Source organism: Parasteatoda tepidariorum, chromosome 2 (assembly GCF_982258835.1).
Source record: "Parasteatoda tepidariorum strain Cologne lab strain chromosome 2, Ptep-v5.0, whole genome shotgun sequence".
Taxonomy (NCBI): domain Eukaryota; kingdom Metazoa; phylum Arthropoda; class Arachnida; order Araneae; family Theridiidae; genus Parasteatoda; species Parasteatoda tepidariorum.
The window spans coordinates 48,687,900-48,710,457 of record NC_141756.1 but is presented as its reverse complement, the minus strand read 5'-3'; the positions used below and the strand labels follow the sequence as shown (position 1 = coordinate 48,710,457).

The 22,558-nt window shown below is 27.8% G+C and overlaps 2 protein-coding genes across 4 annotated transcripts in view; one reads left to right on the top strand and one right to left on the bottom strand.

Moving 5' to 3' along the window:
• LOC107445990 (uncharacterized) overlaps window positions 1-13,202 on the bottom strand; it is a 38,873-nt gene extending 25,671 nt beyond the window's left edge. Inside the window, exons 1-6 of one of the 3 annotated variants that reach the window (XM_016060515.4) lie at window positions 12,782-13,202; window positions 10,418-10,533; window positions 7,176-7,249; window positions 6,551-6,826; window positions 3,628-3,821; window positions 3,269-3,505 (exon numbers count right to left, since the gene is read on the bottom strand). In XM_016060515.4, coding sequence (XP_015916001.3) covers window positions 3,269-3,505; window positions 3,628-3,821; window positions 6,551-6,826; window positions 7,176-7,249; window positions 10,418-10,533; window positions 12,782-12,839 — 955 coding nt within the window. In that variant the 5' untranslated portion in view covers window positions 12,840-13,202. Of the gene's footprint in view, window positions 1-3,268; window positions 3,506-3,627; window positions 3,822-6,550; window positions 6,827-7,175; window positions 7,250-10,417; window positions 10,534-12,618; window positions 12,681-12,781 lie in introns of those variants that run through there. The other 2 variants (XM_043047674.3, XM_087157293.1) reach the window with 2 other exon arrangements.
• Window positions 13,203-13,342: 140 nt separating this feature from the next.
• LOC107445991 (peptidylprolyl isomerase domain and WD repeat-containing protein 1) lies at window positions 13,343-15,562 on the top strand. The gene has a single exon (XM_016060518.4). It carries the CDS (start codon window positions 13,579-13,581, stop codon window positions 15,427-15,429), a length of 1,851 nt encoding a protein of 616 aa, XP_015916004.2. The 5' UTR covers window positions 13,343-13,578; the 3' UTR covers window positions 15,430-15,562.
• Window positions 15,563-22,558: the final 6,996 nt, after the last annotated feature.

Genomic DNA, 22,558 nt, shown 5'->3' with positions numbered 1-22,558 from the left:
ATCAAACTCAAGGATGTGGCATGCTGATTTCGTTTTCTGCTTGATTTACGAGGGGGGTGGGGGAAATGCATTGCATGCATATCAGTGAACAGAAAAAGAAAAGAGAAAAATATATTTATTTGACATCGACTAATAAAAATAAAATCTTTTTCTTTTGAATAAATTCTCATTCTTTGGAAGTGCGGTATCAATTGCAAGTTTTTCTTGGTGTGGAATCACATCTGCTGTAATTAAAAATCTTGCTTTTATCAACAAAAAAAAATAAAATAAAAGGAGAATTGTTTATTAATTTAAACATAGGATTATTTTATGAAGCAGATTACAGTTTTGTTTTTCTGATTCCACTACGTTTGATTTTTATTCTTTTCGCGATAAATTTCGCACTCAATAAATTAATTCTTTTTATTCATAAATTTTATCATTAGTTTTTTTTTTTTTTTTTTCAATTCCGTTGATCTTGCCTTGTTCCGGGTTTTAATATTTATGCTAGTGCCTTTTTTAACTATCGTTTCGGTGCGATAATTTTCAAGTGTTTTTATTTAGATTAATAAGTTTTCCTTTTATTTTATCGCTTCTCCCCGTATAATTAGGTATGAAATATATTGCGTTATTTAATCATTGGTTTTGTTTATATAATTTAATTTAGGAATTGTAATTATTTTTAGAAAATAAATATGAGAATTTTGTATTTTTTAAACTTGATTTTCTTGTCTAAACTTGCAAATTTTTTTATTCTTTTAAATGTTATATTTCTACCATTTTTTTTCTTTTTGAAGTTAGGAGTACCTTTCTTTTTTCTCTTACTTTATGCATTACACTTTTTCCTTGTACTTCGAGTTCGATAAAACATCGATTAACGACACTTTTGGTCGATCCAGAAAACCGGGAAATTCAGATATCCGGGATAGCGATGGTCCCGAGCATCCCGGATAATTGGTTCTCTACTGTACTTGTGAATTTCATTTTGCTGAATACGATATAGTTTTGTTGAATATCTAAATATTCAGCTGTTGAATAATTACTTCCTGCGTTCAAGATATGCATTATTTGTATTCTTAATACAAGTGGAGAAAAAAAATTAAGAGATAAAAATTGTTTTAAAATGATAAGTGTAATAATTAGAAATAAATATAATAAACAATATGAATTATATTTATCATTATTCATAAATATAACTACTTTTAAATTCAAATTAACATACTGGATAATAAAGATATTCGGTATAACATTAAAAAATTTTTTTTATACACTTGTATCTTATATCAAGTTTGTATTTATACAACATAACTTGTAAGTTCCTTATAAATATTAGTTATATGTTCCTTATATGTCAAAAATACATAGTAATAAACTTTAATTTTCTTAAGTATCAAAAGGAAGAAAAATTTTTTTTTAAATATAAATATTTAAAAAATTTTTGTGCAAAATTTTTCTGCACATGCATTTGAATATAAATTTCTGAGATTTTAAATCTGTTATTTTACCTTAATTTTAATTAAAAAATATTTTAAAACCTGCTGATTACCTATAGTATAATTAAATTTCAATATAATGCATGGCAACTGTTGGTAGTTTTGAAGTTTATATATTTTCTTGGCAAATTTCAGTTTTTGACATTTTTGACGGTTTAAACCAGTATTATACCCTTGTCATGTCAAAAACCACTTTTTGACGTCAAAAACCCAACCCTGATTTAATTATTTAGAAAATAATCCAAATAATTTAGTAAATTATAATTCCAATTCCAACAATATATAATTTAGACATTTATATTGAATAAAATAATGGTTTCAATTTCAAAATACTTATAAAATTAGACAATATTATTCAAAGAAATAGATTAAGCAATTTGTTGCTGTTACATAATCTGACACAAATTTACTGAATATCCCAGTGTATTAGTCAACCGCTGAAAGAAAAAAAACTATGAAAATATTTTAAATTAAAAGTTGTACATTACTGTACGTAATGTACAACTTCTTTTAATAAATGATTTGTTTTCAAAAAATGACCAAGAAATATTACCTGTCATACCCCACTAGTGGGGTAAAATCAGGTACACACATTAACTCTGTAAGAAATTTAGAAACACTGGAATTTCAGTGAAAAAGTAGCAGATATTTCTATTTTGTATGCTAATTAAAGAAAATTATGCATGTAAAGCCAAGACCGTACTCAAGGGGGAGGGAGAAAGAGGGACAATTGTCCCTGGACTGTTGAGGGCCTGACCAGAATTTTTAACAAAAATGATAACGTTGATTAGTTAGTTTCTTTTTTAAAATAGAAAATTGTAGATAATTTCTTTATATCTATATGAAAACTACAAATTTATATAAATGGACTTCAAAAATTCTACAAAATTAGAATATAAGGCATTCTGTGCTTTGAGAAAGGGGCTGCAATAAATTTTGTCCCAAGACTCGCAAAACCTTTATTTAGCCTTTACCTTAAATGAAGTTATCTTTTTCCAACATTGAACTGCAGCTTTCGTAGGTCCAGCATAGAAACACATCAAAACTGGGGACAAAACTGTATTTCCTAGATTTAAACTAAAAGCACTGTTATTGAAATTTAACAGAATAGTGCTACTATATGACAAAATCTTATTTGTTAGGGTACAAATTTTTCGTAAACATATAATAAACTGGACTAAAAATAAATTTTGTAACTATAATGATCAATAAAAAAGGCTAGTTTAAAAACAAAAATACACTAGAGATCAAACACAGGAAAAATTTATTCAAAAAGAATCTATAAATTAATAAACACGGCAATATGGTAGTTTCTTCTTTTTGACTAGTAAAGTGTAATTCAGAATTTGTTTGCTAGAAAACAGACAATTTCAATACAATTGAGGTACACTGTCTCACCCCAGTAACCAGACTTAAACATTTCTCCCATGATCAGTAGAAAATTTAATTGAACTGTTCCAGCATTGAATCAATACAATGCAGCTGCAATACAAGTTGACAAACAATACAATGCAAGTTGTTTAATTTTTTTTTTTTTTCTGAATAACAGTAAAAGAAATCCCATTGTAGTTCACTTCAAAAAAGCAATCCTTTTGTATATATATATTTTGTTCCATTTATAAAAAAAAAATTGATGTAACATTCTGAAAGTTGGTAGCTAAACAGACACAACTATAGATATACACACTTAAAATAAGATAGAGCTTTTTCTTTCTTTTTTATAATCTATGAGTACATAAATTCAGATGTCAGGAAGAAAAAATTTTTTCTCAACAATTTAATAAAAAAATATAAACCTTTTTTCGTTGAACTATTATCTTCTGGTGGAGTAGTACTCGTGTCTTGCTTTTCGCCTTCCTCAGATTTTAGGCTTGAACGTCGTGAATTTTGTTTGCGTTTTGACTTTTTTGAGGGTTTTTTGTTTTCATCATCATTGTGAGGATCTTCAAATCCAACAAGCTCTATAGTTTCAGATTGACTAGTAGGACCACTACTAAACCATTCAGGTTCTATTTCATCAATTCGATCTCGTCCTTAAAAAACAAAGGTTAAATTACTTCTTAATGCATATTTTCATTTGTAATTTTTTTGAAAAAAAAAAAAAGAATTTTAGTAGTTATTATAAAGTATAACTTATTATGGGCATAATATTTACCACTACGTGATCTTCTATCATTACGATTGTAACGATTAGAATAGCGACGCATGTCCTTCTCATTATCATCCTGATCAAATCTATCTCTACGCTCATTCCTATTGTTGCCATAGCCATACTCTCGATCACGTTCCCAGTCTCTTTGATCTCTCATAATTCGACCACTACCTATTCTTCTTGACGAGTCCCTAAAACTTAGAAGCAAAGTAAATTAACATACAAAAATATGAATTTGAACTTTTAAACAAGAACAGGGTTCCTACACTTTTTTAAGAAAACAATATCCTGACTTTTGCAGGTTTTTCCTGACCTTTTACAATAAAATTCCTGACCCGCCGTTTCCCACTACAACAAAATTTTTAACATTGCAGTTTCAATTAGTAATAATATGCTACTAAGTCATAACTATCATATATTGAATAGTATAAACACTTATATATTAAAAGTGGAATTGCGTAATAGCACTTTATATCCCAAATTATATTCTCAGAAAACTTGTGAAACATATTTTTAATTATCATGATTAGATTAAACTTTCAGTGCGTTTATGCAGTTAGATACGAAAACTATTTAAATAAAAAGATCAAGAAAATCTGTTGGATTATGGAAATATTATTTTATTTAATGTTAAGTGGAACCAAATGCATGAGTGTCGTCAGGATATAAAGGGTTAATCAAATCTGCGAGATACATATCAGTATTCTTGAATAATATTTACTCTTAAAACGTACTAGAACATTTGTTACATTAAGTTATTAATTTTTAAAAATCACCAATTCACTTCAAACTGACTTTACTTTTAAAAGATAATATTGAAATATAAAGGGAAAAAAGTCAAGAAAAGTTAATTATATACAAAAAATTATGCAACTTGTGAGAAAAATAAAATCAAAAATATCTTTTTTCTTCAGTATTTTTAAATTTATTTCTGTAATACTGTAAGCTTCCGGAAAAACTCAGGGGCTTCTATGTTATATAATATTTCTCAACATATTTTGTTGTTTGACAATTTCGGAATCAAGAACATCCAGTTCTGTAGCAGCAGTTTTCGTCAATTTAGATTTTCTTAATTTCAAATAATCTATCTTTTCTTTTATTCGTTTTCTAGAAATTTCAGCTTTTTTATTCTCTTCGTTCTTCTTTTTTTTGGGCTTCTAATGCATGTCTCCATCTTGTTCTAGATCCTTTTACAGCATCTAGCATTTTTTCATTAATGTCTATATTTTTTATTCCATTTATAATTGAAACATAATCATACGCACGCCTTTGTGAAAAGTCTTCATTGAGGTTTTCAATCAATAAGCTTTTATTGATTGAAAACCCCCCTTCGACTGTTGCGTTACTATGAGAGAGGATAAGAACAATTTTTATAACCTCCCACAAATTTTCAATTTTTTTTCCTCCCTGCAAATATTTCGAAAAAAAATGATCTAATCTCTGTTGCTGTGGATTAAACTCGAAGAAACTCTTTTGCCCTTCCTTTCTTTTTTGGCAGCATCACAAAACAGTAAAAATTCCCTTTTTGCTTTTTCTGCTGTTGTTTCAGCTACCCAGTTATTAACATGGAGAATTTCCAGACAGGTATCCATCCTTTGTTGAGCAATGGATGGATGTTGAATGATCAATTCTGGCACTAAACTTGAAATGCCACGTGTCATACTATACAACAATGGACTTTTTTCGAGTATTTTTTTGACCGTCGTCAAAAGGAATTTTCGACATTCTAACTTGAAATATCCCTTTTCTTTCTCACTAATTTTTATCATGTTCAGATATTTACTTGCTGCAAAACCTATATTCACATTATTAACACTTAATAGATTGTCATTGCTTGTCAATACTTGCTAGTTTTTTTGCAGTTGTAGCATTGTCTATGACCGACTTTTTTACACAACGCAGCAAAAGATTTCGTGTTAGTTCCAATATACTGGAATATAAGTATGGACAGAGAGGTTTGGAGGTCTGAAAATTTAAAAGAAAAGGTTGAAATTCTTCAGAAATTAGCTTAAAGAATGCTAATTTTGGTAGCATTATCGGATCCTTAACACAGTCTCAGACATTTTTTATTGAGATTCCGGCTGAGAATTTTTTCCTCTTCTATGTACCTTTTAATGCTGTCAAAATGTAATATGGCCCGCTCCACAAAAGGAAGATTTTCCAGCCACCTGATTTGGCAGAACTTATTTGGAAAAATGTTGCTACCAGATATGTTAGTATACTCTGCTCGTAAACCAGTTATTCACACAAAGAGCAAAAAAACCTAGCAACCCTATCAAAAATTCCTTTTCATTGGACAAACAGGAGGAAAATTGCTAACAGGACAGGTTCTACCAGGGAAAAAGGATTGTTATTATGAGGAAATTACATATTTTGAATTACAGAATTTTTCCTTGAAATTTTATTTTTGCTTGTCAAGTCTTTGAATGAACTATAGTTATTTTTTAATTTTCCTAACTTTATGAATATGAAAGAAAAATCCTGACTTTTTCCTGACTTGATGAATATGTAAGAAAAATCCTGACATTTTAGCTTAATTTTAGAATATCCTGACTTTTGCAGGTTCTGCAGGTTTTCCTGACCGTGTAGGAACCCTGAAGAATTATAAATGATGTGTATTATTTAAACATCAATAACTAAATTTAATTATCTAGAGTTGAAAAAAAACCCAGATACAATGCATATTATTGAAATATCATACCAAAGTTCATAATTCAAAGTTAGAATCTTCAATAAATCACGTAAAACATGAATTTAAAAAACAAATCACTAACATGGATTACAAAATAAAAAGAATTGCTGTCATTTCTATCCTCTTTGAAGAAATAAATTTCTTCTGGGACAATTATTTTCACTATATAAGAAACTTGCCAACCTTGCTTTAATCAACAAGTAACTCAAATTTCACTTTGCAAAAGAAAAGTACCTTTCAGAGTCTCGACCATCCGTAGGGCTACCAGGTCTCCTTGCCAGTGAAGATTGAGGGATCACATGACAGCCCGTTCCAAAACTTCTACGCTGAGGACTTAGAACAATGTCATCCTTTTCCTCCTTGATACGTTCCTTAGGATCTGATGACTTTCGTTTATGGCCCAACATGTCATCTTGTCGCTCACGTTTCACCCTGGGTTCTTCTAATGGAAGAATACGGTCACTTCTATGGTTCATAAACCAACGTTCAGGATCCCATTTTCCAGTTGAGCTGAATAATAAAAACATGTAGCTTTGATTCATGGGAAAACACATAACTTTATCATTTAAGCTAAAAGTAATTAAGTTACAGTATAATCATGAAAACATTTCAACTTTTAATTTTACCAATAAAAAATTAAAAAATACAACCCTTTCCACCACTTTTTAAAGCACATAAATTTTTTGTCTTTTCCATAACTAAAAATATTAAGCTACTTTGGCACTAAAGAATCAATTATTATCCTGTCACCCTTCTTTATCTTTTTATCCTTCTTTATCTCTTATCCATCATCACAAATTTACAAAACTACATCCTACTTTACATAAAAGCTGAAGCTTAATGACTGAAAACTACTTACTTGTTATAAGCAGGGTCTAAGCAAGCAGGCCGACTTTGAGACAATGGTAAAGTTGAGAATTTTATCAAATCATCCTAAAAATAAACAGAATATTAAAAGACACATGTTGAAAAAATTTATTCATATTTCTTTTCTTAAAAACATGTTCTCTAACCAAGTTACAGTGTATAACCCAGTGGTTACCAACTGACGGCCTTTTCTTCTGGCCCACAAACTAAAATATATTAGTTGTCATTTTTTGCGGATAATTTTTGTAAAATTTTTATATGGGTTTAAAATACTTTTGTCATTTAAAAAAACCTAATATCTTCATTTCTGTGTAATTTAACATACCAATGGAGCAAAAGAATTTATTTCTCAGGTTTTGCACCCAAGAAAATATTTATTCAAATACAAAAATATCGTGTATGTTGCTCTTTTTTATTTATTATTATTATTATTTTTTTTGTATTTAGTGAACATAATTTAGCATGTGCGTATCAGAAATTTTCTCGAAGAAGTTCTCCAATTTAAATTTTGAAACCACTCATTTTGGATGAAATTATTTACATCTGTAAATATCTATTATCTGGGGGTTACAGCAGACAAACCTCAATTCCTTCATTGAACATTTTGTGTGTTACTATGCAAGTTTTAATACCAACCTTTTTAAAGTTTTATATTTTAATAATTAGATATCTGTTGCGTATTAATTGTTTAATACATAGGTGCACATTAAAGTTATTGTAGCCAGAATTTTTTAAAATGCAATTAAATCTATATATATATTTCTCTTACACGGCGACAAAAAAAAGCCTCATTACAACTCTCCGAATGGCAACGCTAGAAAATCGACCAATGATTGCCGCTAAAAATGTCACATGCCAAATCTAGCTGAGATGGCACAACATATAGCGCTTTTAAAAACGGAAACTGAAATAACCAGAGAAAACATAAACTAGGCAGAAGTGAGCAGTCTTTGTCGATAGATCTCTATTTTAGTATTTTGTCGCAAGCGCTTTTTTCACGAATTTATTTGTTTTACTAGAATTTATTTGTTTATGCAGGTTTTTCCATTGCAATTCACTTATTTCAATTTTTAATAGACTTAATTATAGCCAAAATTTTAACCATTTTAAAGAGATATCAGTTTTAGAAATTTTATCTTAAGATTTTATACTATAGCACATTTCTAATAGGTTTAACGAATTACATGTCATTTATTTGAATTCAAATTTATTTTAATGACTTAGTATTTACTAAAAAGATGTAATTTTTTTTTTAAAAAAAAGTTGTTATATGGATTTGAATTCTTAGAAATTTGTGCATTTGCAATGTACCTAAGTTAGTAGCGAGCGAAGGGAGTTTGGTTTGCGAAGCAAACCATATAAGATTGCGTAGCAATTTTCGGGGGTGGGCGAGCGTGAGCGAGCAGGAGGCGCAGCCCACTAGTATTTGTAAAAATCTACTTATTTTAATTTGTAAATCAATATTTTTGTTTCGTACAACTTGATAAAAATCTGACAGTAATATTTAATGTTCCTTCAACCATAAAAGAGTCCTATAAAAAATTTTGATTAAGTTACGGCCCGCCATTTAACTGGCGTTTCTAATTGAGGCCCTCCAGGCCAGCAAGTTGGAAAAAAAAAAACCCTGGTATAACCTCTTTTAGAGGTCATTGAAAGGAAATTTAAAAGCGAAATAAAATTTGTCAGTGTCAATTTATTGTTGTAACAAGAATATAATACTGATAAATTCTTTTAACGAAGTTTAAAGCATGTTAACATAGTACAATTGTATTATTTTTGTATTATAAGAAGTCTTTTTCTTCAATTCTTTCTTTTTCAAAAAAAACTTTTTGTTGATTTGGCACTTCTAAATTTGTAATTTTATATCTAATTTCTGCATTTTTTTTCTTCAGAATTTAATGAAATAAACTTAAAAAAAAAAAAAAAAAAACATTTTACTTTCAAATTCAGCAATTTTTAAGCTATTTTTAGTGAGAAGATAAAAGCTGCATACAAGTCTGATAGTGCCCCCTTCCCTCAAAAAAAGATCATGCATGTGATACATTTTCTCCAAAAGAAACACTTCTCTAGATACAATTGCAACAATTTTTCACAAAAGTAAAATTTTTTTATATTTAATACAATATTATGATTAGCAAACTTGATTGTGGTATAATTGTATTTTTTTTACCTTGAAAAAGAGTTTTAAAAATAGTGCCACTATAGGACAAAATTCTTATTATTTGTTAGGGTACAAATCTTTTGTAAACGTATAATAAACTGGACTAAAAATAAATTTTGTAACTGTAATGACCAATAAAAAAGGCTAATTGAGATTAGAAAGGATAATTAAGATTTTTAAAACCTCTTATAATTTACTTAATATATAAATGACTTAAGGATGAAATATATTCCCTATTAAATTGTGAATCTTATTTAATTCTATAATGTTTTTCTATAATTTACATTCTAATGTATAGAATATTTTCCCCTTAATTTTCATTTTAAAAGTAGAAAAGTTTTTGCTAGAATTTGTTAAAATGGGCTTTTGTAATATGTAATATGTTTATAAAAACATTGGTAAAAATAATGGGCTTTTTACTCATTATTGTTTACCAATGTTTTTATTTATTTTGATTAATTTGAGATTTTTTAATAATTATTATAAAGTAATAAATATTTAAAAAAAAAATTAATCAGTTTTGTATCTTAATTTTTACTGAAATACAATGCTTAAAAGAGCTTAATTTTATACAATATATTAAAGTTAACTGATAAAATTTTTGTGTCTAGAATACTGATTATTACATCAAAATTCGTATAACAGCTGTCAACATGTCTATCTAAATACTAGGGCATGCGACACTTCATTCAAAAAAGGTCGTGCACTTCTAAATAAAAATATTAGCAATTGTTCCATGTCTATTTCTCATTTACAAGCAATTTCAAAACTTTTCTAGTGTTTCAACAGCATTTAAAAACAGAAAATTTACTTTTTATTCAGGACTTGAAGTAAAAAAGCTGCCAGAATTATAAAAAATATTATCTGTTTAAAAAATATGAAAAAATTTTCTTACATTATCTAAAAGTACTAATGAAAATTAAATTCCTATAAAATTTGAAAGAAAATTAAAAAATTAATTCATGTTTAGTGTGTCTCCTACAAAAGATTGACCAGGTTTGAAATTATAAAATTATCTTTACATACATGTACAAATGTTTCTAATTTATAAAATTTTTTTATACACATAATACCTTGGAGTATTGTAACGAAGGCATTACTGCAGGCGAGCTTCGTTTACTTCCAGATGAGCTGCGAGATGGAGGCCTACTATTATTAAAATTCTCCAGATGCTCGGACATACTATCATCTGAAATAAAATTTTATTTTAATTATAATATAAAATATATCACAAAACATAGAGTGTCATTATTTAGGTTTTAATAAAACTATAAATGTTTTAATAAAACTATAAATATAAGATTACAGTCAGTAGGTAATGTGTACGTTTTGTATTGTAATCCAGGCAGAGAAGATTACTTGAACAGATTTTCAACAAAAAAAAAAGACTTAAAATCTTAATAACTTAAGTTATTACAGCGAACAAAAAATATAAATATCTTACAATGAAAATTAAGTGTTATCATGGTGCGCAGCCAACATTTTTAACAAAAACTAAGCACTTTTCAAGCACTTAAAAAATATTTTTAATTACTTTCCAAAAATAATCATAATTAGGATCTGTACAGCAATAAAAATTATTTTTATCTATCGTTTAAAGTTCTTAATTTATAAACATAAAATCAATAAAATTTAGAAACATTTTTAAAAACTTTACATAAAAATGATAAAATAAATAGTTTCTGATAAATATTGCAGAGAAAATTGTGAAAATCACGCATTTCTTGAAATTTAGAACGAGAATCGACACGGCTAAGAAAAAATACCTTTTTAAAAGATAGAAAATTAAGCACTTTTTACAAACCCCGAAATAAAAAAAAAGACCTTTATGAGCTTTCAAAAAAACATAATTTCCTTTTGAAAGCACTTCAGCAATTTTTTAAAAAGCTACACCTTTAAGCAATTTTTTAAAGAACTATGCACCCTGGTTATTTGGTAGAAAGCTAAAAGATTTAAAAGCAAAACCAGTAAAATTACAGTATAAAATTGAAACATATTAGATAATATAAATTGCAATTATGGTAAGTTTCCCGTTTTTACAGAGACATTTTTTTCATTTTTATTACCAAACCCAATATTAAGAAAAACTCATAAGAAAGGCACTATTTCTCTGGTCGAATAAGTATTTAAACATAATAAATGATTTATTCACTGATAACAAAACAATTTTATACTTTAAATTTCTATTTGATTCTTGGCTCTAGGTAGTCTATACAATGTCTAACGCATCAAGCTTTTAAATTTCATTGAATACTCTTATCTTAGAACTTTGACTTATTTAATATACCATAGAATCATAGTATATTTTTCGTATAAATATGTTTGGGCAATTTTAGACAACAAAATAAAAGCAGGTTAAAACTTGTCTTGGCATGTCCTAATCAAATATAAATAAAACTTCAAAATAGAATACTGTGAAGTAAAAGTTCTATATTATATATAAATAACTTATATAAAAACAATGTAATTTAGTTTATAATAAACACTTCTAAATAAATTGAGTTAAGAGAATTGCTAGAATACTTTTCATTTTCTCAATAATGTTAAGAAGATAAATTCCAAATAAGAAAATGTATATTTTAACAAGTAAAAATTTATTTCTGGAGGTTAATATAATAGATAATATTTTAGCTGTTTTTCAACTTTTTGTATTAAGTTCTTTAAATTAAAAATTTTCCTAAAAAAAAACTTATACAAGCAATCTGTAATTTCCTACATAATTCTTAGAAGCAATCTTAGATCCTAAAATAACAATATTCAGCATTATATAGTACAAAGTAATAGATTTAAAATATACTACTTAAATTGATTAAATATCTATCAAGTAAACTTGAAAAAACTGGTAATAATTTCTATTCTTATGGGAATAAAAAAAAAATCATTTTAAAGCTATGCTAATAAAGTTTATTTTATTTAGTTAAAAAAAAAAAAAAGACTGATATTTTAAAAAACTTGACAACCAATATATTAACTAATATTGGACATTCTACACCAACAAAGGGTTCTCAAAATGGTTAAGTGTATATCGATATTAAATTGAGGCAAATATCTATCTAATTTTCCAAAAACACCACTGTGATTTTAAGGACTGAATGAATATTATAGCGAACACATCAACTGTCAACAAAATGAAAACAATTGGCACAATAGAATTTAGTATATTAGGCCTATTCGTCAGTAAAAGAGTTCAATTAAATCTTGTTAAAAAATGAGAAAAAATCATTAGTAGGAAATGAAATAATAAAATTTATTTTATATTTGAGATATTCAATACCCTATGCCTTTGTAAAATGGATAAATGTCAAAACAACACTAACAACACGTAACATTATGACATTCTACTATGGTTAACAAACAGACTGATGCCTACAATATTTAACATAAGTTAAACATTAGAAAATTTAATTTTTTAAAATTATATAAATGTTATTTTTTACCATCAGGAGTGCCACCGTTTATAATTTCACCTTCTGTCAACTGACGAACCATGGCCATCTTTCGCACGTAATGAAGAGGTCGTTTAAAAACTCTATTTACAGATACACAGAAAAAAGTGACGTAACAATATATTTACACAATATAAATGTATATACACTGTACAATAAGACTCTATACAATATTACACAATAGGACGCATCATTCAATTACAAACAACAAATTACGCACACAACTATTTAATGATGCAAAAATAGAAATGTCGGAAGGTGCTCAGAACCCGGATGCTATAGCTAAACCAGCTGAGCAGTCTCCATGTATATTTTCAACAACGGAACGATTCCGTGGAAGGAAAAAAATGACAACAGCGCCACACAATCTACCGTTACATCAAAATAATCAGCAATAAATGCTTTATTATCAAAGAAATATAAATAAATGGCAGACAAAAGTTGAACCAGAAAATCTAAGTATATTTAAAATTAACTGAGAGCCATTGGAAAAGGTGATTAAATTGATTTAGTGAAGAAATCGCCGAACCAATTTAACCTCTTTTGATTGGTGAATAGGGACGTTTGCATATTTTAGTAGCGACAGTAGAAGTATTCCACTTAAATTTTTTTTTTAATAGAGAGTCTTATCAAAAACTAATGTAACCGTAACTTTTATCAATATTTGTTTATTTTGAAAACTGGCGAGTGCGAAAATTTCAAATATATTTTTGAAATAAAAAGCTCTTAATTTGATTGTAAGACAATACTTTTTTGTTCTATCATATTTATACAAAAGTAGTAGACCGATGTCTGAGAAGAGAGATCTCGATCAAATTGAATCAGAAGATAGCAGCAATGATGAATGCATTGGACCTTCGCTATCTGAAGCTGCTCCTGTTAAAAAGCGCAAAACATTACAGTTCGAGCAGATGTATTTGAAAAACATTCCTGATAAGGAATCATACGAGAAAAGTTATATGCATCGAGATGTCATTTCTCACATTGCGGTGACTAAAACTGATTTTGTAATAACGGCTAGTGTCGATGGTCATATGAAATTTTGGAAGAAAAATGAAGATGGAATCGTGTTTGTAAAGCACTTTCGTGCCCACCTCGGTAATATCCAATGTATCAGTGTAAATTCTTCAGGATCACTTTTATGTTCCATTTCAAATGATAAATCATTGAAAGTGTTTGACGTTGTAAACTTTGATATGATTAATATGATTAAGCTCAACTATGTACCTGGATACTGTGAGTGGGTACACAGTGCTGGTCATGCAATTGCAGCTGTTGCTGTATCCGTTCAAGGATCTAAAGTAATAAATATCTATGATGGTCGCGAGATTAATGATCCTCTGCATGTCATTGATAGGTTGCATGCTACTGCCATTACAACGATTAAATACAACCCTACGTATGAAGTTGTGGTGTCTTGTGACCGTAATGGTATGATTGAGTATTGGTGTGGCATGAAAAGAGATTTCAAGTTTCCTAAATGTGTTAATTTTGACTCTAAATTAGATACTGATTTATACGAGCTTGTAAAAAATAAAACTTATTCTATTGATCTTACTTTTTCCCCCAAAGGTGACCAATTTGCACTCCTCTGTGCGGACCGTAAGATAAGGCTGTTTCGTTTTCTGACTGGAAAAATGATAAGAGTTTACGATGAAAGCTTGCAACAATTATCTGAGTTGCAACAAACCAGGCAGCTGTTACCAAATATGGAATTTGGACGTCGTATGGCAATCGAGAGAGACGTTGAAAAAACAGAAGCGTTTGATTCTGCTGGTATTTTGTATGACGAAAGTGGACATTTCATTCTTTATCCCACTATGATAGGAATAAAAGTTATAAACATCGAAACAAATCGGTGTGTTAGGCTTATTGGTAAGAATGAAAATATAAGACCTTTAAAGCTAGCTCTTTATCAGGGCATTCCTAATAAGTCTAAAGCTGCCATTACTGTTGAGATGACAGCTTCGGAAAATCCAGCGTTACAAAATATTTCAAGTGATCCTACATTATTTTGTACTGCCTTTAAGAAAAATAGATTTTATTTATTCACGTCTAGGGAGCCAGATGATACAAAAAGTGTTGACGCTGAGAGGGATATATTTAATGAAAAACCTTCCAAGGAAGACATAATTGCTGCTACAGAATCCTCAAGTCAACAGGTGTTATATCATAATTGTATAATTCATACTACTCTAGGAGATATGCACTGTAAACTTTTTCCTAAAGAATGTCCTAAAACTGTTGAAAACTTTTGCGTTCATAGTAAAAACAATTATTACAATGGACATATATTTCACAGAGTGATTAAAGCATTTATGATACAAACAGGTGATCCTACTGGTACAGGAACTGGGGGAGAATCTATTTGGGGTGGAGAATTTGAAGATGAATTTCATCCTACTTTGAAGCATGATCGACCATATACTCTTAGTATGGCTAATGCTGGTCCCAACACCAATGGGTCACAATTTTTCGTTTCTGTCATTCCAACCCCATGGTTAGACAATAAACATACTGTTTTTGGACGTGTCACCAAAGGAATGGAAGTATGTCAAAACATCAGTACTGCAAAAACTAATCCAAAAACAGATAAACCATATGATGACATTAAAATTATAAATATTACATTGAAGTAAAACAATGTAAATAAATTTAACTGAGGTCAATAATTTTGCTATCCAGAGAAAATTTTTAAATCAAATTACCTGTTCCTTAAATTTTGTTTATAAATGTCATTATGCTTAATTAAAAAATTTTGTTTGAACTGTGCATGACTAATCTGTTTTGCAATTAAATGTTTAATATTTTATTTCCTTCTTTAATATTAAAATTAATTTTCCCAGATAAATATGTGCTTTTATTTCAGAAGAGGAAATAAATAAATGAAAGTGTTAAAAAAAATACTTATCATAAATGTAACATGTTTGTAGGATTACACAGAAAATTTAAAGGAAAAAAAAAAAGGCTTTTCTATATTGTAGAAATCTATAAAACCATGTTATGTCTTTATGAAATTTAAAATACTATTAAAAATATAACATGTATTCATTATCCTTTCATATATATATATACAGAAATAAAAGTGATTGAATTTCCAGTTACAGTAAAATAAAAAGAAGAATGAAAAAAAACTCTTTGCTGCTCATGAGAATGAAATATTTTCAGAACCGTTATTTGTTTTCTGTGTTTGATAATTTTTAGTATTCACGAAAAATTAAGAGATTCTTTGAAGATGAATAAATAATTCACAACATGATTAAAATAAATTATTATTATTCTTTAATTTTTTTAAAAAATAAAATGAACTAATTTAAGTAGCTAAAACCTTGAGAACTAGCTTTTAAATAATGAAAATTTGTTTGACTTGTCAAATTAACAAATCTGCTGTAAGTTATTCTCTCTTAAAGCTCGATTACAATATTTTTTATTCTTTAATTTTAGCTTTTTCTTACATAATTGTAAAAAAAGTAAACATATACTTTTTGTAATTCCTAAGTAATATAGTTTTTGTGTTATTAATTATGTCATTTGCCAATCAGCAAGCTTGCTTGAAAGCAGTATGCTTATATTTTGTTATGCCTTTTTTTTTGGAATATTTTTGCCAAAATTTATTTGTTTTTCTTGCACACTAAAAAGTATGTGACAAAAAAATGGTATCAAGATTCATTAAATTTGTTAATGCATCACAGTAAAGCTATTTTGATTAAAACATTTTTTTAATGTTACATAATAAAGATATTTTAGATTCCAAGTGGTGTTTATCTTGTATATTTTATTATTTATGCTACTTTAACTTTAAGCATTACTAAGAAAGTTTTTGTCAGTTTTCATAAAATTTATGAAGCTATTAAATCTGATATCTTCTTGTTCCACATACTTGCGAGATCAGTTGTTAAAATTCCATGGTCGAATTCATAATCCCTAATTTCAACCAGAGGGGCATGCTGTGTTCCTATCAGTTAGACCATAAGGGACCTAATGTAAATATTTTAAAATTTTTTTGTCACTTCTTTATGGACTCGGCAGCCCTTAAAGGGCCAAGTCTTTCAGGTTTTTTTTGCATTCTGCTCTCTTTCTTTCCAGTTTTTCACTTTAAGTTCTTTGAAATCTCCATTTATAAAGAAATCCATCTTAGTCTTGGCCTGCCTCTAGTTCGTGTTCCTATCAATTTAAAATGAAAGAGTGGGTGTTAAAGAGAATAGTCTCATTGGACAGATGGAGCTTGATGTGGTTTACTCATATAATGGACAATATCTGCCTATCTCTTCAACCTGTATGACTCATTATTATATCCATTTCTCCATATATCATTGTTATCCCTGCACCCAGAATTCTCCTTAAAACTTTTCTCATGAGGATGGCTAGTGTATTCTCTTGATTTTCTTATAGCTTAAGTTTCTGAGCAATACCTGAGCTCAGATGGTCTTACGTAACATGATTTATGTTTTCCTTTTTACTTACTTTGATTTGTAGAATGTAGAAAATGATTGTAGAAAAATTCTTTATCCATTTGGACAAAGATTAACAGCTACAATGCATCGCTTTAGGTTCTGACTGTTTATGTTTTAGTCCATTTATCACAGATTGTTTTTAATACTTTTTGTCTTACACTATTTATTAATATACTGACAGCATTTCTACTGTACTTCCGAAATTACGGGTCTCGTTGCCCAGGATTTCCAAGTTTGTGGGTACTTTTTTACTAAAACTGGAACCTTATTTCAAATATGACTTCTCTACCTCCTTATCCATTTTTATATGCACATTCATAATTCTTCTATCTATTGATAGACAAACAAAGAATTTAAAAACTAGAAGAGAAATATTTGAACAATCAAGGTTTTTAATTAGGATTTGTCAATCACCTGCATCAAGTAAAAGCAACGATATAATTTGATACTCAAAATTATTCGAATTTTATTCTTTATCTATTAATAGTAAACAAAACTAAAAATTTTTTATATGCATTTAAAGTTTAAAAATTGTGTTTGCGTACATCTACTGGCTTGCTATTATTTTTGTTTCAGTCCTGGAGAATTATACATCCCCTGGGACACATCATTATTTTTCTCTTTTTCTCAATGATTTTTGGCATATTTGATGTGTAAGTGGAATCACTCTACTGATATATGACACATTTAAAGTTCTTCAGTAAAATGTGAAGATTGTTATTGGAAAGCTTTTGAACAAGGATTCGCACAATTAACAGCATTTATCAAAGCTCTTTCACCACGAAAAATAAAACAGCCATGGTTTAGGTGCCTTATACTTAAGGGAAAGCTTCAATTTTAAACTATACCATTTAGCTGTAAAGAATTTTCTGGACTTTAGAATGGACAAATAACTTAAATATTTTAAAAGTTTTCAAATGCTTTTAAAAATGGCTAGTTTGGTAAGAAATGATGATAATGAAGATAAAAACTATCAAAATCAATAAATAATTCCCAATTTTGTAAATTTTTTATGAGCTTGGGGAATGCACCATTGAAATATTTCTTTATGTTGATGTTATGCAACATTTTTAGTATTATCACAGAGAACATTGGCTAAAGATGCACTAAACTTGATCTAACAGTAATGAATAACTGTAACAAACTCACAACAGTTATGAAAATTGCATATTATTCGCAAAAAAGCATTATTTCATACGATGAAAGAGCCTTAAAAAAACAGCCTTATCTATTTATATAATCAATATATAGGCTAAAATATGATACAGTTTTTTTTGCACAGTTCATAAATTGAATTACCTTTATATCAAAAAATTCTTTTCAAGCATATCATTAATATTGTTCCAAATTTCAATCAGCATTGCCAAATCAAATATATATCATATAAAATAGACCACTTTTTCAATCAATAAATATTGATTGAAAGAGAAGGAAAACGATTATTTCTCATTTATGATAAATTAGTCCCCTGGAGATATTTGTGTTTTTTTTAGCTTAATGCAGTAATGCCAAGTTAATTGTTTGCAGAGAGGGTGAAGAGAGCAATAGCCCCAAGGAACCAGCCAAAGTTAACACATATTTGATCAATAAGGACAATAAAGCTTTAAATTTATTGCTTTCATTTTTATCTTGATCTCTAGCAAAATATTTCATGAAGATCGATGATTTTCAAACAAATTACCCATGAAGTTTGGGTGATTAAAATTTAAATATTCTTAATATTTAAGAAAAACTTAAGAATACTTTTTTGGAAATAATAGTTTTTTTTTACCATCCAAAAATGTCTGCATTCATTTACATAAAATTGAAATGAAAGAAGAGAATTAGATTTTGATAAATATATATCTGTTTCAAAATTATTTTTATTTACTGACATAAATTCTTTGGCGATTAGTTACCAAATTTGAATTTTTGAAAATGCTAGTATTTTTAAATCCTTTCTTTTTTAAAAGATAAGTAGAAGAGGTGAAAAAGTTTTGAAAAATATACAATTTTAAAGCAGTTGTTGAGTTCCATCAAATATATTTCAGCGAATAAAATAATAAAAATATTAATTGGTGACTTAATAGAAATCTGGCATTTGTATTTTTAAAAGTTCAACTAGAGATACAGGAAAAGTAGAATTTGTATCCAGGGAAACCTTTAATTTTGATTAATGATTTTCTAAAATATGCTTAGTTTCAATTTTATCCATGAACAGTTCAGATTATCTGAACTAATCAATTTTTGTTCATATCTAAGCATTAAAATTGTTGTAATAGAGATTTTTTTTTTGATAAAGTTTAAAATGATGTTTCGTTTATATATTAAATGTTTTAGCTTTGATTTGAATCTGGAAAAAAATTTTGTAAGTTCGTTTGTAATTATTGTTATCCAAAAGTTTTTAGAAAGATGGAAAAAATATATATAATGTTGTTTTTGAAAAGGAAAGAGTATTTATTTTGTAATTAGTTGATAATTAATTTCTTTAGAGACAAATTAAAATTTGTTTTGACTGACAGATGGCAGCACTTTAATAAAAGGTTTAATATTTATTGAGGAATTATTTCTTTTTCTATTTTCCTTTCTATTTCTTTTCTCGATTTTTTTTTTAAAAGCAAAATATTTTTCCTGTTTCGAAAAAAAAAAAAAAAAAAGGAAGGCAAATTTTATTTTGTTAATGAATCTAACTATGTGAGTTCGTTATCAAAATTTTCTTTCTAAATTATTTTTATATTACAACAATTATTATTATTTTAAATGTTTGTTTAAAAAATTAACCTGTGAAATTTTATAGTAAAACATATGTAATGATAAGGCAATAAAATGCCGAGGCTAGCAAAATTTCTTTTCATAAAAATAATATACTACGGAAAAAAAAATTACTCTCATTATAATCCGCTGAATAAATCTCGAGTGAAGATTTAAAAATACGATTCTTTTGAAATTTTTTAAGTCGGAAACTTGTTTAAAATTTGTATTTTGACCTTTTAAATGATTTTAATTTAAGAAGGAAGAAAAATGATTTTAATTTAATTGAAGATAATTTTTTTTGTACCTTACTAATTATAAAATTTTTTGACAGTTATTGTTATTAAATAAGCAATTATTAAAAAAAAAATTTGTATGGGACGATCTTTGGATAAACTAATTTTATAATTGTGTTCCCAAAAGTTTCCAATTAGCCTGAAAAATTCTAGAGATATGGTGAAATACGCAAAAAGTGAAATTTATATTAAAGGGCCAAACTTACAACCTCTCTCTTGGCTTATTCGAGATTGTGGCCACCCTCATATTTTGATGTTCAAAAATCCAATTTCGTCGAAAACGAAGACATGTTTCTGTGTCTGATTGCGGAAATTAATTAATATTTGGCACTATAATTAATATATATATATATATATATATATATATATGAGCCGCTCAGAAGCCAATGCGGTTAAGTCCATTTTTTGATATTTTCTGATTTTTGGAAATTTTGATGAAATAAATAATAATCTTCTAAGTTATTAAAGGATTAACTCGTTGGTTAATTTTTTCTAGGTTAGACAGCCCTTTTTTTAATAGCTTCTGAATATATTGTACAATAATTTCAGAAGCCATTGTGAATAAGTCCACTTTTTATATGTATTTTTTTACATAAATTTCTTATCTTTTTCAGCTGCCAAAAGGTATAAGTCCTAAAATTTTCAAGATGCTGTCATTATTTCAATAAATACTTACGTTTTTATTTAGACATCCTGTACATATCTTGTTTTTTTGCAGAGTTTACACCTCGAAAAAAGACTTTATACACTTTTCTAATTAAATTATTAAACCAAGAATTTTAAAAACTAATGTATCAGAAAACATTAATTTTCTCAATTTCTGTGTTTTGGACTTAACCGCTTTGGCTTCTGAGCGACTCATATATATATATATATATATATATATATATATATATATATATATAAAAGCTAAAAATGAAGATAAAACAAAGGAAAATTACAGACATATGAAAAAAGGGAGGAAAAGAAAAATAATAATAAAAAAATAACAAACAACTGGAAAAAAAAGGATAAATTTTTTTAAAAAATCCGGAAAATAAAAGATATAATCTTTTCATCAGCCCACACAATTATATCCGCAAAAAAGAGTGCATTCTGATATTGTATCGATATAGCCAAAGCAAAATATATAATTTTTTTTTATGATCATGGATAAATTCATGATTTTATTTTTTGCCTCGGTGTAAAAGATTTGCTTGGTGACTCTAATGGGATTGCTTTACCTTTAGCAATTGCTAGATTGCAATGTTTTCCAAAAATAGTAATTTAAAACCAATGCGTTTCTGTTATTGCAACAAATTTGGTCCGTTCAAATGTGTTTCATAATTACATTTACTAAATTAAAAAAAAAGCTAGCTGTACTATTTTTGTTTTATTTAAAGCTGCAATATTTTTAAGACTTTACAGCTTTTAAATATAGTAGCTTACCTGGACGGGTTTTTTATGGTCTGAAGACAGTGTTCTCCTAACTCAACAAGGTCCCCTAGAGAGCATAAAAAAAGTTTAACTCCTTATAAAAAAATTAAACATCCCGCTCAATTTAGAATATTTATAAGGATCCAATTACATTTAATAACGTTTGATTTATATATATAATAAAAAATATTAACTTCTTCCTTTTAACTCTTAAATGTATTTTCTCTTTCTATCTTTTTAAGAAGGCTCTGTCGTCACTCTAACTAATGCTTTTTTTTAAATAATTTTTTAAATTTTTTTCTTTTTACAAATAATATGCTTTAATCAAAAGTTCTGTGAGTATACAACATGTATTCAATACTGTTAGGTCAAGTTTTGCCCATCTCTTGCCAGCACCCTCAATGCCAAATTCTGAAAAATGGTGCTAAACGTGAACATGAAAAAAAGTCACAGTTTTGTGAAAATGGAAAGTGTTTCTAATCTAAAATTTAAAAAATTACTCCTACGTTGTATTATCTGCACAAATTTGCCAAATTGGCGATTTTTGAAAAGTTTAATATCTTTTGAAATATTTGTTATTTATCCGTTCTAAAGCTAGGTAATTCTCTGTTGCAAGATGGTAAACATGTATAGTTTAAAGCTATGGTTTAAAGTTTGTCACGAATGTAAAGCTTTTTTATTTTTATTTTGTTTGGCAACAGAGTTTCGAAAACGCTGTTAACCATATTGCCTATTCTTGTTATTCATTTGCAACTTTTATTTAGTTGCACCAACATTTTCAGTGACTTTCTCTTCTCAAAACACGACTACTTTGTTTTCAGAATGCTAATCTTTTAGTATTCAGTGCTTTTTGTGGTTACAGAAACCAAAAT